Here is a 19,440-nt window from a genome sequence, read left to right on the forward strand (position 1 = left end):
TTTGAATCAGTTCTATTGAGATGGATGAAACTGGAGCCCATTATACAGAGTGAAGTAAGCCAGAAAGAAAAACACCAATACAGTATACTAATGCATATATATGGAATTTGAAAGATGGTAACGATAACCCTATATGCGAGACAGAATAAGAGACACAGATGCATAGAACAGTCTTATGGGCTCTGAGGGAGAAGGTGAGGGTGGGACGTTCTGAGAGAATAGCATTGAAACATGTATATTGTCATATGTGAAACAGAACACCATTCCAGGTTCGATGCATGAGACAAATGCTCAGGGCTGGGGCAATGGGATGACCCAGAGGGATGGGATGGGGAGGGAGGTGGGAGGAGGGTTCAGGATGGGGAACACATGTAAACCCATGGCTGATTCATGTCAATGTATGGCAAAAACCACTACCATATTGTAAAGTAATTAGCGCCCAACTAAAATAAATAAATTTATTAAAAATGAAAAAAAAAAAAAAAAGAAAGGGACCAGAGAATCTCATCAAGATGAGGAGACCAATCACCCGAGACGAGATTAAGGGAGTTCGAACCCTAATCATACCCTAATCTCGTCAGCAACCTCACCTTTGAACTTTTGCTATAAAACTCCTCATCAAATCCTCCCAGGTTGGGACACACAGCTGTCAAGGCAAGAGCCTGCTGTGGCCCTCTTTGTCTGGCAAAGTAATAAAACTCTGCTTTTCTGCTTCATCCCAAACTCTGATTCCAAGACTCTCAACAAACTTTCAGTAACAATTCTGGTGACCACAAAGGGACAGACTTGGAGGCGGTCCTGGGGCAGGCATTCCTAGAAGCCAGGTTACCTGGGACCCTTGCCTGGAAAGGACAAATCCCAGGTCAAACCCTTGTTCACCATCTCAGCAGCTGGAACACTGAGGTGGGATTAGACAGCAGAAGAGGGATGGTCCAGCAGCTGCGAGGCCCTTTCTGCCTCATGGATAGTTGTCTCCTCCTCCTGCCTGGACCATCCTGGACTTCCTACTCTGAGGAATTATTTTCAATGATTTGGGGAAGGAGAAAAGATAGCATCTGATGTCGCCGCACCTCTGCCGGAATCTGGATAAGTCCCTGGGAGTGCATTCCCAGGCTCCTTTGATTTTGTCCCACTAAGGAACTTTCGGTTCTGCCCGGGGAACGTCCAGTTCCTGTCTGGGGATTTTTCTGCTTTGGAAATCCAGAATGTAAGGTGTAGCTTGGACTAAGGTTGTGGGCTAAGTGGGAAGTGGAGGTGGCCACTCTGAGCTTTCCGCTGTTGGCTTTTTCTGGCCTAAGGCTTCCATCTGCTGACAAGGGTCCTGTTTGTTTTCAGTGTGTTTGAGTGATCAAACATGGGAAGGACTTTTTCCTCCTTTCTCTTCTCTTCATTCATCTTCTCCTGCTGCTTCTTTTTTTCTCTTTTTTCTTCTTGTTCTCCTTCTTTTTCTTATTCACCTCTTTCTCCTTTTTCTTTATTTTTCTTCGCCTCCCCCTCCTTATTCTCCTTCCCCTCCTCGTTATTCTCCTCCACCTCCTTCTCCTTCTTCTTTTTCTTTTACATTTCCTTCTCCTCCTCCCTCCAACTGATAGCTCTCACCCCCCAACCCTAGGGAAAATCTGGGCAGAGTGGTCAACCAATAGTTCTAAATCTGTGACTATGAAAAAAATAGAAATTCTATTGTAATTCTGTTTGCCCAACATACATTGCTAAAAATGAGGAAAGATGGCCTTTGAATGGTAGCCTAAATTATTATACTATTCTCCAGCTAGAGCTGTTCTGTCACAGGAATAGAAAGACAGGAGAAGTTCCATATGTTCAGGCATTCATGCAGTTTGTAATAAAGTGAGCAGCTAGGTAACAGGCTGATGATACAAAGATGAAGGAAAGCCATTTTGTCTAGAACTGGTTGTTTCTGCAAGGAAAGGAAAATTAGGAACACAGAGAAAAGAGTTGTACATATGTTGTTTGTGGGACCGTGTTTGCTGTTTGTATGCATGTGTGTCTGTGTTTACATTGAACTGTTTTCAAAAAAAGGGCTCATCTGTGACAACACCAGGGTGTCCTTCCCTGTTGCGTCTGGTTTTGCCTGTGAAAGAATGATAGTTAGGATTTTCCCCTTTGGACTAACCTTGTTAGGGGTGATCAGAGCTCTCTTCCATCTTATAATCCCTACCCCCCAGGGTATTTTTACAGAACTGAGAGATCTTCAGCTTTGTCCCCATTAAAATTGAGAATTCTTTCTCCCACTGTGTCCAGGTCCTCTGGAACACTTCATCTAAACCAGTCTTTAGTTCTTGAGACTGAAGAAAAAGGTGGGGAAAGAAGCCCTCTTAAAACTCAAGCAGAAAGACTGTGAGATCCCTGGTTCTGTCTTTCAGTTCAGTTCAGTCCCTCAGTCATGTCTGACTCTTTGCGACTCCATGGACTGTAGCATGCCAGGCTTCCCTGTCGATTACCAACTCCTGGAGCTTGCTCAAACTCACGTCCATCGAGTCAGTGAGGCCATCCAACCACCTCATCCTCTGTTGTCCCTTTCTCCTCCTGCCTTCAATCTTTCAATCTTTTCCGAAATCAGGGTCTTTTCCAATCAGTCATTTCTTCACATAAGGTGGCCAAAATATTGGAGTTTCAGCTTCAGCATCTGTCCTTCCAATGAATATTCAGGACTGATTTCCTTTAGGATGGACTGGTTGGATCTCCTTGCAGTCCAAGGGACTCTCAAGAGTCTTCTCCAACACCACCATTCAAAAGCATCAATTCTTCGGCCCTCGGCTTTCTTTATGGCCCAACTCTCACATCCATACATGACTACTGGAAAAACTATAGCTTTGACTAGACTGACCTTTGTTGGCAAAGTAATGTCCCTGCTTTTTAATATGCTGTCTAGGCTGGTCATAGCTTTTCTTCCAAAGAGCAAGACTTTTAATTTCATGGCTGCAGTCTTCATCTGCAATGATTTTGGAGCCCAAAAAATAAAGTCTCTCACTGTTTTCATTGTTTCCCCATCTATTTGCCATGAAGTGATGGGACTAGATGCCATGTTCTTAGTTTTCTGAATGTTGAGCTTTAAGCCAACTTTTTCACTCTCCTTTTTTACTTTAATCAAGACGCTCTTTAGTTCCTCTTTGCTTTCAGCCATAACGGTGGTGTCATCTGCATATCTGAGGTTATTGATATTTCTCCCAGCAATCTTGATTCCAGTTTCTGCTTCATCCAGCCTGGCATTTCACATGATGTATTCTGCATATAAGCTAAATAAGCAGGTGACAGTATACAGCCTTGATATACTCCTTTTCCAATTTGGAACCAATCTATTGTTACGTGTCCAGCTCTCACTGTTGCTTCTTGACCTGCGTACAGATTTCTCAGGAGTCAGGTCAGGTGGTCTGGTATTCCCATATCTTGAAGAATTTTCCACAGTTTGCTGTGATTTGCACTGTCAAAGGCTTTAGGGTAGTCAATGAAGCAGAAGTAGATGTTTTTCAGGAACTCTCTTGCTTTTTCAATGATCCAGCAGATGTTGGCAATTTGATCTTTGGTTCTTCTGTCTTTTCTAAAACCAGCTTGAACATCTGGAAGTTCATGGTTCATGCACTGTTGAAGCCTGACTTGGAGAATTTTGAGCATTACTTTGTTAGCGTGTGAGATGAGCAGAATGGTGCAGTAGTTCAAGCAGTCTTTGGCATTGCCTTTCTTTGGAATTGGAAAGAAAACTGACCTTTTCCAGTCCTGTGGCCACTGCTGACTTTTCCAAATTTGCTGAGTGTTTTCCAAATATTGAGTGCAGCACTTTCACAGCACCATATTTTAGGATTTGAAATAGCTCAACTGGAATTCCATCACCTCCACTAGCTTTGTTTGTAGTGATGCTTCCTAAGACCCACCTGACTTTGCATTCGAGGATGTCTGGCTCTAGGTGGGTGATCACACTATCGTGGTTATCTGGGTCATGAAGATCTTTTTTGTACAGTTCTTCTGTGTATTCTTGCCACCTCTTCTTAATATCTTCTGCTTCTGTTAGGTCCATATCATTTCTGTCCTTTATTGTGCCCGTATTTGCCTGAAATGTTCCCTTGGTATCTCTCATTTTCTTGAAGAGATCTCTAGTCCTTCCCATTCTATTATTTCCTTCTATTTCTTTGCATTGATCACTGAGGAAGGCTTTCTTATCTCTCCTTGCTCTTCTTTGGAACTCTGCATTCAAATGGGTATATCTTTCCTTTTCTCCTTTGCCTTTAGCTTCTCTGCTTTTCTCTGCTATTTGTAAGGCCTCCTCAGACAACGATTTTGCCTTTTTGTATTTCTTTTTCTTGGGGATGGTCTTGATCCCTGCCTTCTGTACAATGTCATGAACCTCCATGCATAGTTCTTCAGGCACTCTGTCTATCAGATATAATCCCTTGAATCTATTTCTCACTTCCACTGTATAATCGTAAGGGATTTGATTTAAGTCATATCTGGATAGTCTAATGGTTTTCCCTACTTTCTTCAGTTTAAGTCTGAATTCGGCAATAAGGAGTCCATGATCTGAGCCACAGTCAGCTCCTGGTCTTGTTTTTGCTGACTTTATAGAGCTTCTCCATCTTTGGCTGCAAAGAATATTATCAACCTGATTTCGGTATTGACCATCTGGTGATATCCGTGTGTAGAATCGTCTCTTGTGTTGTTGGAAGAAGGTGTTTGCTATGACCAGTGCATTCTCTTGGCAAAATTCTGTTAGCCTTTGCCCTGCTTCATTTTGTACTTAAGGCCAAATTTACCTGTTATTCCAGGTATCTCTTCACTTCCTATTTTTGCATTCCAGTTCCCTATAATGAAAAAGACATCTTTATGTAAAAGTTAACTTGTAAATGAGCTCTATTTAATTGACTTAAAAGTAAGTGGTTAAAAAATAAACCTAAATGAATAGAAAATTGACCAAGATAAATTTTAGGACCTGGGATATATTCACTATTGAACTGATATCTGCTATGGAAGGTGGTTTAAGCTTGTTAGCTTGATTGATAAAGACAAGGCTTTAGAGTCACCAATGGTGAAGCAATGCAAGTGAGACAAAAGCTTTTGGGTAAGTGAAGTGTTAGTTACTCAGTCCTGCCGATTCTTCACAACTCCATGGACTGTAGCCTGCCAGGCTTCTCAGTCCATGAGATTCTCCAGGCAAGAATACTGGAGTGGGTTGCCATTTCCTCCTCCAGGGGATCTTCCCCACCCAACCTGGGTCTCCCGAAGGCAGATTCTTTATGTCTGAGTCACCAGGGAAGTGTATAGGAATAAAAGTCTTTAGGAATAGTTGTTTTAGGAATGTGTACTTAAGAGTATTCTCCTCAGCTACTTGGTAACTTAAAATTTTAAAGTTAAATCTTAGAAGTTTAATTAAATAGGTAGGTCATTTTCAAACAAAATATGAAACATTAATTAGTGAATATTGGCTTCCCCTTGGCAGAGAGGAAAACTAAAGATGCCTTTTTGAGATATTCTCCATAAGAAAACATGTTTTTAGAGTTGTGTATGATCAGGATTTTCTAAGATTGGATTAAATCTGCTTGTGTAAATGGCTTTTGTTGGGAGTGAGCTACTCAAGTTTTCTTGGAATACTGCTTCTGATAATAGCTTATGAGTCCCTTTGCCTTTAAGTGATCTGTATTTAACTAAGATTATTTGGCATGTTAAATTAAATGTAATTCTGATTATTGTTACCAAGTTCATTTACCAGTTACGCTGAAATCAGGTGCTTAATTGTACCCTTTTAAGTCTTTATGTCATTTATAATTATTCTACTCTGATGCCTTTGCAAAAATCCTTTATCTTCAAGAAGATTTATATGAAGGATCTCTTTTGATAAACACAGATCTCTGATAAATTTCATGTCATACTGCTGAGCTAGGTATGAAAAAAAATAATGAAGAATCTGATGCCTTCATAAAAAGTTAACAAAGGATTGGTTACTAAGTGAACTGGTGAATATAGTTATAATGTTTATGGGTTTGGGGGTTTTGTGTTTTTTCTTTTTTTTTTTTGATCTGAATTATTACTGGTTTTGATTCATGTTTTCCAGATATGGGAAAGCCTAACCCCTGCTCACGCTAATTATTACTTAGAGCAATTAGGTAAATTACACCTCTCCAGGTAAAACTGAAATAGTTTTTTCTCTCTGCCTGGTCCCTCCAGAAGTTGTAGATGCTTGGGTTCTGAGCAACCTTTTCAGATGAATGGGAAAGACTCTCTCCTGGCATGTGCAGGAATTTGATGTTTGGGGGACTTCTAGAAAAGAGAAATCTACCAAAACAGAATCTGATATAGGCCTTAGGTATAACTTTCCGGGATCCAAGAGGTCTTTTGGATATGCCAGAGTCATTGTGGAGGAGCCTATCCAGTCAATGGACCAGACTTCCTTTGAAAACAAAAGTCTTGTCTTGACTATGTTCAATGCAGATGGGGGAAAAGATTGTTTCAATAGATGTAAAATTCTTGATCTGTTAATTAAAGTCTGTATGTTTAGGAGAAGAGAAAAATTACCTAGTGAAGTTATCAAAGTGTAATTACTCTTGATGCATCGCTGCTTGCTTTAGGTATACTGCTAAAAGCACATGTATCATGCTTGTGTGACAATTAGGCATAAATCTAGAACTAACACCCAAAACAGATGTCCTTTTCATAATATGGGACTGGAATGCAAAAGTAGGAAGTCAAGAAACACCTGGCGTAACAGGCAAATTTAGCCTTGGAGTACAGAATGAAGCAGGGCAAAGGCTAATAGAGTTTTTCCAAGAGAACACACTGGTCATAGCAAACACCCTCTTCCAACAACACAAGAGAAGACTCTACACATAGACATCACCAGATGGTCAACATCGAAATCAGATTGATAATATTCTTTGCAGCCAAAGGTGGAGAAACTCTATACAGTCAGCAAAAACAAGACCGGGAGCAGACTGTGGCTCAGATCATGAACTGCTTATTGCCAAATTCAGACTTAAATTGAAGAAAGTAGAGAAAATCACTAGTCCATTCAGGTATGACCTAGATGAAATCCCTTATGAGTATACAGTAGAAGTGACAAATAGATTTAAGGGACTAGATCTGACAGACAGACTGCCTGATGAACTATGGACAGAGATTTGTGACATTGTACAGGAGACAGGGATCAAGACAATCCCCATGGAAAAGAAATGCAAAAAAGCAAAACGGCTGTCTGAGTAGGCCTTACAGATAGCTGGGAAGAGAAGAGAAGTGAAAAGCAAAGGAGAAAAGGAAAGATATTCCCATCTGAATGCAGAGTTCCAAAGAATAGCAAGGAGAGATAAGAAAGCCTTCCTCAGTGATCAATGCAAAGAAAGGAAAACAACAGATTGGGAAAGACTAGAGATCTCTTCAAGAAAATTAGAGATAGCAAAGGAACGTTTCATGCAAAGATGGGCTCAATAAAGGACAGAAATGGTATGGACCTAATGGAAGCAGAAGATATTAAGAAGAGGTGGCAAGAATACACAGAAGAACTGTACAAAAAGATCTTCACGACCCAGATAATCACAATGGTGTGATCACTCACCTAGAGCTAGATATCCTGGAATGTGAAGTCAAGTGGGCCTTAGAAAGCATCACTACAAACAAAGCTAGTGGAGGTGATGGAATTCCAGTTGAGCTATTTCAAATCCTGAAAGATGATGCTGTGAAAGTGCTGCACTCAATATGCCAGCAAATTTGGAAAACTCAGCAGTGGCCACAGGACTGGAAGAGGTCAGTTTTCGTTCCAATCCCAAAGAAGGGCAATGCCAAAGAATGCTCAAACTACCGCACAATTGCACTCATCTCACATGCTAGTAAAGTAATGCTCAAAATTCTCCAAGCCAGGCTTCAGCAATACGTGAATCATGAACTTCCAGATGTTCAAGCTGGTTTTAGAAAAGGCAGAGGAACCAGAGGTCAAATTGCCAATATCAGCTGGATCATCGAAAAAGCAAGAGAGTTCCAGAAAAACATCTATTTCTGCTTTATTGACTATGCCAAAGCCTTTGACTGTGTGGATCACAATAAACTGTGGAAAATTCTGAAAGAGATGGGAATACCAGACCATCTGACCTGTCTCTTGAGAAACCTGTATGCAGGTCAGGAAGCAACAGTTAGAACTGGACATAGAACAACAGACTGGTTCCAAATAGGAAAAGGAGTACGTCAAGGCTGTATATTGTCACTCTGCTTATTTAACTTATATGCAGAGTACATGATGAGAAACCCTGGGCTGGAAGAAACACAAGCTAGAATCAAGATTGCTGGGAGAAATATCAATAACCTCAGATATGCAGATGACACCACCCTTATGGCAGAAAGTGAAGAAGAACTAAAGAGCCTCTTGATGAAGGTGAAGGAGGAGAGTGAAAAAGTTGGCTTAAAGCTCAACATTCAGAAAACTAAGATCATGGCATCCAGTCCCATCACTTCATGGGAAATAGATGAGGAAACAGTGGAAACAGTGTCAGACTTTATTTTTTTGGGCTCCAAAATCACTGCTGATGGTGATTGCAGCCATGAAATTAAAAGACGCTTACTCCTTGGAAGGAAGGTTATGGCCAACCCAGATAGCATATTTAAAAGCAGAGACATTACTTTGCCAAAGAAAGTCCATCTAGTCAAGGCTATGGTTTTTCCAGTGGTCATGTATGGATGTGAGAGTTGGACAGTGAAGAAAGCTGAGCACTGAAGAATTGATGCTTTTGAACTGTGGTGTTGGAGAAGACTCTTAAGAGTCCCTTGGACTGCAAGGATATCCAATCAAATCCATCCTAAAGGAGATCAATCCTGGGTGTTCATTGGAAGGTCTGATGTTGAAGCTGAAACTCCAATACTTTGGCCACCTCATGCAAAGAGTTGACTCACTGGAAAAGACCCTAATGCTGGGAAGGACTGGGGGCAGGAGGAGAAGGGGACGACAGAGGATGAGATCATTGGATGGCATCACTGACTCGATGGACATGGGTTTGGGTAGACTCCAGGAGTTGGTGATGGACAGAGAGGCCTGGCGTGCTCCAATTCATGGGGTTGCAGAGTCGGACACGACTGAGTGACTGAACTGACCTGAACTGATACAGTGTATGGCCTACAAAACATTTCCTCATTCACATACTTCTGAGCTTGTTCAACATACCTGATCAGTTTTCACCCAGCCTGGATTAACCAGGCAAATATAAAGGAGGCCTAGCACCAAGGGACATGATCTACACCTGGGGCAGAGAGCTAAATCAACCCAGCACCAAGGGATAGACATTTTGATCATCAGTGTCTTCTATTGAAAGACTTGGAAGCAAAAGGGGAAATGACAGAGAGAAAAAACTACGTGTATTGAGGTATGAGGAAGTCACTATGGCCTATACACGGTTTAACTTTTAAAAGCAGCCTATTTTGTGGCCTTTCACACATGCCTTGTGGATCTGCTTTGACAGTGGGGAGGGGAATGTATTTGAAAGCCAAAATGGAGTTACTAAGGTAAAACTAGGTGGCCACTGTGGATGTGATTTCAGACCTGTATTGCTGTGAACTTGAATTTTCTGAGCTTTGTCAGACTCAAGGATCCCACCAGGATTTAAAACTTCCCCTGCCCTCTTCAAAGAGATTTTGGCTAAAGATTTAAGAAGATTACACCTGGATCAAGGTTGAGTGGAGGCCTTTCCAGCCAGAAGGAAAAAAGCAGTGGAAGTTACAAAAACTCCTAGGGACATTCCTATATACAGGCCTTCCTTCTACTATTCAGAGCCAACAATGGATCTGCTTTCATTGCAGAAATAACACAAACAGCAAATAAAGCTTTAGGTAGCAAAGGGACACTTCAGTCATCACAGAGACCCCAATCTGCAGAAACAACTAAGAAGATGAATTATACCCTGAAGAAACCTCTCTCCGAGCTATGCCTGGAAACTCATCTAACATGGGACAAGGTCTTGACAATATACTGGTGGCCCCTAGAAGTGGGCTAGGATTGAGCCCTTATGAAATTATGTACAGGAGACCAACATTTCTCATGCAGGAAGAAAATAAACAGGTGTACAACACATTGGTCAATCGCTAACTGCTATGAATGAGTTTATGTTCTACAGGCCCCCTCCTCACCTGAAAGCTCTCTTGCATTCCTTCAAAGCAGGAGACCAGGTGCTGTTGAAACTATGAAAAGAGCAAGGACCTAAGCAGCAGCATAAAAAGAAACGGAAGGGATCCTATGACATTCTTCTTATTACTCACACCACCCTAAAATTGGATGGAGTGAAATCCATCCATCCGGTGCATCACATCAGAGTAACAAGATTACCGTAGACTGACCAGCCAAGCCTGCCTACAACCAGAGAGCAGGATCCTGAGAAATAGACATCATTTCTAACTGCTAGATATGTGGCTAGCTTCCTACTTTCAGGTCTTCATAGGATTGCCTTGAATGGGTTTTTCCCATACAAGGAAGGGTCTGGGAGCCTAGTCTCTCAACTATAAGTTCCAGAAGTCACTCACCAGAGAAACTCATCAAGATTGGGGACCAACAGATTATCTGAGATGAGAGTAAGGGAGTGCAAGCCCTGATCACACCCTAATCTCGTCAGAGACCCTGTCTTTAGTTAGTTAGTTAGTTAGTTCAGTGCTCAGTCTTTGTCTGACTCTTTGCGACCACATGGACTGCAGCATGCCAGTTTAGACCACTGTTATAAAGCCTTCATCAAATACTCCCAGGTTGGGACACACAGTTTTTGAGGGCAGAAGCCCACTGTGTCTCTCTTTGTCTGGCAAAGCAATAAAGCTATCCTTTTCTACTTCACCCAAAACTCTGTCTCTGAGATTTCATTTGGCACCAGTGTACAGAGAAGCTGAGCTTTCAGCAACAGAATCATTTTTATATCTTGGTTCTTCCCCCATTTGATTTTATATGATTTTTTTCAAGCATCTTCTCCATACCTCAGACTCCATCTGTTCTACTTACTGCTTCTAACATGGCCCTTCATTCTGATAAAATGTTATTGGTTGTTTTCAGTCCCTTCCTGAACTCTACCATCCATTTTTCATTTTTGTTTTTTGTCATTGAATTCCTACATCTTTTTATTTCAGTTGTTTTTCCTCAAAATTCAGAGTATTATTTTTATTTTCTCTCTAGCATAAACACTAACTATATAATCTTAAGCAAGTCAACTGTATAAGGAAACAACCTCTCATCTCTGCAACAAAAGGCAGTAATATCTCTCTGACAGATCTGTTGTGAATATTAAAAAATGATGTTCAAAGCATCTCTTAATCTATAAAGTACTTTGCAAACTATTAACAACAAATGGCACATGATACCACATAGCAGTACATTTTTTTCCTAACCACTACAAAGTTTATAATATTAATACAACAAAACCACCACTACCACCATTAACTAAGAACTTATAAAGTCCAACATAACACATTTCTCACATATGTAGGTCATTTAATCTTGTCAATAATGCCATGAAATCAGTATTGGGGTGGATATAGTATACATTTTATATTTGGGATTACTGAAACTTAGATTAATTTGCCCAAAGTCATAGAGTTTGTTAATAGCAGAGTTAGGATTCAGATGATTGTATCTAACGCCAAGGGCATGCTTTTCATATCACTCTAAGTCCTAATAAGAAACAAACTAAAAAAAAAATTTTCTTTTAGTTTCAAATTGTATATTCATTACAACCTCTTCTGGTAACCTCAAATTTATCCATTCGTGCTTATCTTAGGTGTTTTGCTTTAATAGATTTTACTTTTTAAAATTCATTTTATTTATTTTTGGCTGTGTTAGTTGAGGTGAGCAGGAGCTACTCTCTAGTTGTGATGCATTGGCAGGCAGATTCTTAAGCACTGGACCACCAGGGAAGCCCTTAGACTTTACTTTTTAAAGCAGTTTTAGGTTCATGGAAGACTGAGTGGAAGGTACAAAGATTTCCTGTGTTCCCTCTGCTCCCTGCGTATGCACAGGCTCCTTCACCGTCAACGTGCCCCATCAGAGTGGTCCAATTGTTACAAATGACGAACCACTATTGATGTCCTTATCACTCTAACCCCATAGTTTAATTAACTTTTTCTAATTTATTTCTCGGCTCTTCCACATCCTGATTCAATTTTATTCCTTTGGAATACCAGGATTGGGAGACAGAGGCCATAAAGGGATTGGTGAATAAAAACTTCTCTTTCTGCCCTCCTTGTCCCTCTGCTAACACTGAACTGTTATTCTGGAGTTTGTTGTTTTTTTCTCTTTTGGCCACACCACGTGGCTTATGGGATCTTTTTCCCCGACCAGGGGTTGAATCCAGGCCCTCAGCAGTGAGATCACAGAGGCCTAATCACTGGACCGCCAGGGAATTCTCATAGAGTTTGTATTTCTTTTTAAGTGGTATTTTCTCTTTACATTAGGTTGCCATTTTCAAAGGCTCTCACACCCATTAATGTCATGGAGGTCTCATTACGTCTCATTGGCAAATTCAAGGAAGCCTGCATCTGCACATCTCTTGCTTAGTTGGGAAGGAGGTGGGTTTTGGACACTATCTTCTGTAGACCAGCCATGCCATTCCTGTTCTTCCAGAGTTAATAATTCACCCCTCAGCCTTAATTTAAAAGTTTCTAATTCATTAACAATGCAATTTTCAAAATGAGATTTGGTATGAGATGCTTAATAACTAACATGCTCTATCAATCTTTTACCCCCTTAGAACCTAGCTTCTAGGCTGGGATTTCAGACAGCCAAGCTCACACACCACAGGGTAGTCATCCAAACGTAGACCTCAGAACAATACCGACACCACAGTCTTCAGCAGCACTTTACAGTTTACGAAACACATCCATGTGCATCGTTTCACTTCAACCTGGCAATGTCTTTGGAGAGGACCCGGGTCTGCCTGTAATTAATGAGAACCGTGAGTTACTGTTCTCTAGTCTCACCTTGGAGGCGGCAGTATTCGTCTAACCCAGACTGGGGCCTCTGGCCATAGACTACATTATGCAGCACTAACGATGCAATTAATTCTTACGTTAGCTGACACATCATTCCTTAAAGTAAAAATTCCCAAGTTGAAATCAAAAAAAAAGTTGAAAAGCCAAAGCGAAGGGCCAGCTAAAAAGACTGTATAAGGAGTCTTAATCCATTCCCAGTTTCTGTCTATTGTATTGACAAATACACTACTTTAATCTCTCCCTACCAGACCTCGTACACAGTGGTCAAGAGACCACTTTATTAGAGTTCCTTTTTTCATCCTTTGGTTGTGAGAAAGATTATGGGTACAAATACCTCACTACCAGTATTAAAAGGACATACTGGCAGGAAAAAAAATGATATAGTCAGTCTTGCTAAATTAGTTTACCTAAAATTGTATGTGTGAGTGATTTTAATCAAAATCTAATTTCCCCTCTTTTTAGAGTAACTGAAATGAGATTTTTCTAATTTACTTTTTGCGGTTCAAGTTTCTCATAATTCTTCGATGGTCGTGACAGCACCGTGAACACGTCTGCCGCTACAAAGCATTAAAAAAAAATTAGATTTTCAAATTGATGTACTAAATTAAAAATGTTTAATGTTTCTCATCAAAAGGCACAGGAGTATACATGGGGCCTCCAGTACAGTAAAAGGCGCGATATTTTTTTCATCTGTTTCTTTAATTCACAACCCAGGGCAACTGTACTGTGAAAATTAACAAGCTCTAAGTAAAGAATCCTTGTAAGCAGTATCCTCTCAGATGCTTCCTTTTAATTTCCTTTCATGCCTTGACATGGTGACCCTAAGGATGTCATAATAAAAATAGATGATGGTGCCTTGGGTTTGTTTTTTGTTTATTTGCTTGTTGTGTATGGTGTGGTTTTTTTTGCTTTGTTTCCTTCTGCCCCAGCTGGAGTTTGCCAGATGTTATTAGGGCTTCTGAGCCTCTGAACAATTGTAACTCTCAGGCTTGACTAGCTAATTCCAACGATTTAGAAAATCATATTACTCCTGTAAATTGGCTGTGTTGTTATATTAAAAATCCAAGCCTCTGCCCTTAGTAGATGTTTGCTGCCTAGCTCCGAGCAAGGCTGGACATATTCCAGGGGCCACATATGCAGACTTGGGAAGATGACTCCGAAGGTGAAGAAGGTTTGGGAAGGCTTTTGGGTGGGGAGCCTGGATCTCAACCTTAGTATGCAATAAATTCTCCCCAAGTACAATACAGGATTAGAACATAACAATTTTTTCAGTAGTCATGTATGGATGTGAGAGTTGGACTATAAAGAAAGCTGATTGCAGAAGAATTGATGCTTTATTATTGAGGCTCCATTATTCTTGCCTGGGAAATCCCATGGACAGAGGAGCCTGGCAGGTTACAGTCCATGGGGTTGCAAAGAGTCAGACACAACTTAGCAACTGACCACAAGCACTAGATAAGTAAAGCTGTGCTATATGTAAGCTACCCAACACATTAATCTTCTAGGTAAAAATGTCTTAATCCATCTATGGAGTAAATATCTCCAGAAAGCACCTACCTGCAAGCACTAATGGTGGGAGCTTTGGTTGTCACCAACCAGGAGAAGAACCATTGTAAGCCATCTTGGCCTTGAGGTCACACTACCCAGATGGCATACCTGGCTTTGCTTCTCTGTCAACAGGTAAAGAAAGCAATGGGTCATAAAAGTGTGAGCTTCCTCTTTCTCATAATACTGAAAGCAGTGAAGTTATATGGCAAGATCAGCATAGATCCTGTCTTCATGGAAGGTAGTCAAGACACCCTAGCTCATTTTTTTCTTCCTTCATGTGAGCTATCACTTGATGCCACTTTGAGCCAGAATTCTCCTTATCCCTTCCCTCCAACCCACTACCAACAACTGAGTTTAACTTCTTGTTTCAAAACAAAATGAAAAAAATCCCATTATTCTTTATCCCTATGCACTTGTTCTGGGATTTTCATTATATCACTAGACTATTTTGTAGTTTCCAGTAATTTAGTAAATTGTTTGCTTTATGGAAGCTGCAATTAAGCCAAGTAATATTGTCTTGAGGTCATGTCTCTCTTGGCATAGTTTAAGCCTAATGAAAAGTGTGCCTTTTGTTGTCACCACTGCAGAAAAGGTGATAGCTTCTTTCTGCAGAATGTGGTAGATGCGGAAGCCCAAGGACAGAGGAAAAATCAGTTCTCCTAGAAAATAGAAATATAATTATAAAGGAATTAGCCTCCTCTACTAGGTTGTGAACAAGCCCCTAAAAGCAGGGCTGTGTCTTATTCATCTTTGTTCAGTCCTCTACAGTTTACTCATGGTAGGAATTCAACAAATGGGATTTCCAGGAAGCACTGGTGGTTAAAAAAAAAAAAAAAAAAGCCACCTGCCAATGCAGGAGACAGCAAGAGACACAAGTTCATTCCCTGGGTCTGGAAGATCCTCTGGCAACTTACTCCAGTATTCTTGCTTGGAAAATCCCATGGACAGAGGAGCCTAGCGGGCTGCAGACCATTGGGTCACAAAAGAGTCAGACATGACTGAGCAGCCGAGCATGCACCCATAGGATAAGAAAATAGGAACGAAGGTTCTAGTAACTACACAGATAGATAGAATCTGGAGAGCAGAGGGTGGTCGGTGACTCACTGAGTAAAAGAGATTCAACTCCAAAGAACCTCTTGGAGTTTTCAAGTTAAGCTAAAACTTCAAGCTGAACCAAACAAGGAAGCAAAACTTCTGAATCAATGGCATAGATATGAAGAGAAATCTTGCAAAGATTCCAGGATTCTAGAGCTTCATAATGATTAATAAATATGCATCCAGGAATTCTCTGGTGGTCCAGTGGATAAGAATCAGCCAGCCAGTGCAGGGAACACGGGTTCGATCCTGGTCCAGGAAGCCTAGAGCCTGTGCTCTGCAACAAGAGAAGCTACTGCAATGAGAAGCCCACGCACGTCAATGACAAGTACCTCCCTGCTCGCCACAACTAGAGAAAGCCTGCACACAACAGTGAAGATCCAGCAAACCCAATAAATACATAAAAGCTAGAAAAGCTTAAGAAAAATGCATCCAGCAAAATCTTGAAAATACCAACTCTTCATCATTCCAAACATCGTAAACACTCATCTTTAAGGTCTGGTAGTAGAGAAAAATACTATTTCAGTTTTATCTTTGCACCGAATTTTACACAGGATATCATATAAAGAAGAGTCTAGAGACAAAGGTACTTGTGAAACCACTTAAGGGAATAAACAGTTTTTAAACATTTTCAGAGCTCACACTGATGTATCAACAATAAAAGTTAATTACCTATCATTCTGATACATTCACACAAAGATCTATATTTGGCAAAACACCCTGGCAACATTTTGTTAGCCTAGCATATTTACTGTGCCCGTTTGAAAGTAATAAAAATGGCATTTCTGAAAAACTATCCCATAATTCAAACTATTCACTGCCCCCTCTGAGAACAGGAGATTTCCCTGTAAATCTTGAGAAAAATTTCTCCCTTGTAAAAGTGATGCTGACTGGCACTTTAAGTAATGTTAAGTATAGGAGTTGAGACACATTAACTAATCATAGTTTTAAACGATTAGAATTAGTTAGACAGGGACTTCCCTGGTGATCCAGTGGTTAAGAATCCACCTTCCAATACAGGAGATGTGGGTTCGATCCCTGATCAGAGAACTGACACCCCACCTGCTGCAGGAAAACTAAACTCGTGACCCACAACTCAACTAGAAAGAACTTGGCATGTGTCAACAAAGATCTGTGTGCCACAACTAAGACACAGCACAGCCAAAAATAAAATAAATAAATATTAAAAAATAAAACGTATTTGTTAAAGGAAAAAGAAGAACTAGTTAGGCAAACTTTAACCCCCACACTTATTAAAAAGCAGAGACATTACTTTGCTGACAGAGGTCCATATAGTCAAAGCTATGGTTTTTCCAGTAGTCACGTATGAATGTGAGAGTTGGACTATAAAGAAAGCTGAGCATCGAAGAATTGATGCTTTTGAACTGTGGTGTTGGAGAAGACTCTTGAGAGTCCCTTGGACTGCAAGGAGATCCAACCAGTCCATCCTAAAGGAGATCAGTCCTGAATATTCATTGAAGTACTGATTCTGAAGCTGAAACTCCAATACTTTGGCCACCTGTTGCGAAGAACTGACTCATTGGAAAAGACCCTGATGCTGGGAAAGACTGAAGGTAGGAGGAGAAGGGGACGACAGAGGATAAGCTGGTTGGATGGCATCACTGACTCGATGGACCTGAATTTGAGCAAGCTCCGGGAGTTGGTGAAGGACAGGGAAGTCTGGCGTGCTGCAGTCCGTGGGATCACAAAGTCGGACACGACTGAGTGACTGAACAGCAACAACCCCCACACAATATTGGTGAAGAAGTAGTTTCAAAGAAGTTAAACATTTTGCCCGAGGTCAAACAATAAGTTGTAGAGTTGAGACTTGAACACTTTTGTGTTCCTAAACAATACTCCTAAACAATACTAATTCAGAAGATGGCAGATCTAGGGTTTTATGCTGCCATCTTTTGACAAACAATTCTGGAATAACAGACAAAGCTGCTATGGAACTGAGATCCGCACTGACTCCAGTACTCCAACTGCACAATGATATGGTCCACCCCTGTTCTATTCTTCCATAGAACAGCTCCTTTTCTAAAATACAGCTTGTGCTTCTGTACCATCCATAAGCCTGTTTTGTGGCTGCATCCAATCATACAGAGGAAACTTCCCTCCTTACTTGATAGTTTCATGGGGAGATAATGTAATTTTTTCCCACCTTAGTCCCAGAGCCATCAGTTGACAAGTCCACGGTAGACTCCTGTGGTAAAGTGAAACAGAAAGACTCTCTGGGTAGCAGGTGTTTCCTTTTCAGTGACAGCTTAACTGGGGAAGAGTTGAGCAGGGCATCGTTGTTTCTCCCCGCTGTTTGCATCAGACTGAGAGCCAGCACAAACCTGCCTCGGTGGTATTGCAGGTCAGACCATTAGGTCAGGAATTTCCCATGCAGCCAGTGGAGAGAGGAAGGGATGCAGTCTGCACATCTGTAATTAGATTCAGAAAGGGGCGAAGCAGAGGAAAGAAGGGCACTCCTGGGGCCGTGGTCCATGATGAAGGCTTTAAGGTGGCAGAAGGGGACAAAGTGTGGACCTTGCCTGAAAATAGTGGCCCATCTACACGTATGGAGCTAAAGAAAAAAGTTGTGTGATGAGATGAATGGGGAACAATAGGACTCGTGTACAGGACTGGGGTGACTATTTGCCCCATCTTTTTTTCTTTTTCTTTTTTTTAATATTTATTTGGCTACACCAAGTCTTAGTTGTGGAACACAGGGTCTTTAGTTGCAGTATATGGGATGTAGTTCCCTGACCAGGGATTGAACCCAGGGCCCCTGCATTGGGAGCACAGAGTATTAACCACTGGATCACCAGGAAAGTCCTCCCATCCTTTTTTCATTCTGTAGATTTATGTCATTACGCTCCTTCAAGTGGCTAAGAACCTGCGAAGAAGTGGGAAACTAAAAGCTAATGTGCTTTAGTTTCTGTCTTCAATGAATTTATCATCTGGAAAACTAGGGAACATATATACAAATAACTTTGAAGCACAGTAAAATATGACCTAAAAAGAAAGGACTTTCCTAATTTAAAAGCAGCAGAGGATATTTTTCTGATTGAGAGTAAGAAGAAAGAATTAAGGGAAAAATGAATTTGCTAAAAGAGTGGAGTTTCTATAGATTGGGGAAATGAAAGAACTTTTTATGTTTAGCAACCAGGATAAATCAAAGATTAGCACGTCATGGAAATAGATCTATTTCATGTCAATATATAACCTTCTTAGGGCAGCCTTATTTATCATGTAACAGATACCTCAAAATCTTAAAAGGATAGAATGATTCCTAGAATAATATATATCCCCTGCTTCTACAACTGTCTTAGTGCATAATAGATCATCAACAAATATTAGATGGTTGAAGATGAATAAGAATTGATTTTAATTAGGCCAAAGATCCATGTCTAAGGAAACATGATATCAATGAGGAACTGTACTGATGAGAGGTGAAACAATGAAAAGGTAGATGTTGGACGTTCTTACTCAGAGCATTTGATCTGTCTCAGTGGTCTCTGGGCATATTGATGCAGACCATGGAAATGAAAAATAAGAGTATTTCAGGTACAAACTACCAATACTTAGTTTTGTGAATAAGTGTTTAAAGCCTTCAGGCTATTAAAAACAGTGAACTCTCCTACTTAAGTTTCTAGGCACATCTGGAAAACTTCACATGATCATTTGGCTCCAAGAAAGCTTTTCTACAGGGAGAAGGAGTGTCATCAAATAGAAATACATTTTTGTTCTCTTTGATCATCATATGTCTCACTGTAAATTAATGAATTACCATTGTGTGTAATGGATCAGTGTCTGATGAACTTTGTATCCTGATTTCTCCAGTGTGGCTGAGTTTAGTTATTTCTGGAA

General features: G+C 40.6%; 1 protein-coding gene across 5 annotated transcripts in view; it reads right to left on the reverse strand.

Annotated features, from left to right (window-relative positions):
* Window positions 1-19,440, reverse strand: part of LOC145518654 (uncharacterized) — a 112,075-nt gene that overhangs the window by 39,450 nt on the left and 53,185 nt on the right. For 3 of the 5 annotated variants that reach the window (XR_014063086.1, XR_014063087.1, XM_081523461.1), the window contains exon 3: window positions 1,550-4,811. The exons of the other annotated variants lie outside the window; for them this stretch is intronic. Coding sequence is in view for 1 of the 3 variants with exons in the window: in XM_081523461.1 (XP_081379587.1) it covers window positions 4,784-4,811 (28 nt within the window). In the remaining 2 variants the exon portion in view is untranslated. Of the gene's footprint in view, window positions 1-1,549; window positions 4,812-19,440 lie in introns of those variants that run through there. 5 annotated transcript variants of the gene reach the window in all.

Source organism: Giraffa tippelskirchi, chromosome 8 (assembly GCF_054371585.1).
Source record: "Giraffa tippelskirchi isolate mGirTip1 chromosome 8, T2T-mGirTip1v1.2.pri, whole genome shotgun sequence".
Classification (NCBI taxonomy): Eukaryota; Metazoa; Chordata; class Mammalia; order Artiodactyla; family Giraffidae; genus Giraffa; species Giraffa tippelskirchi.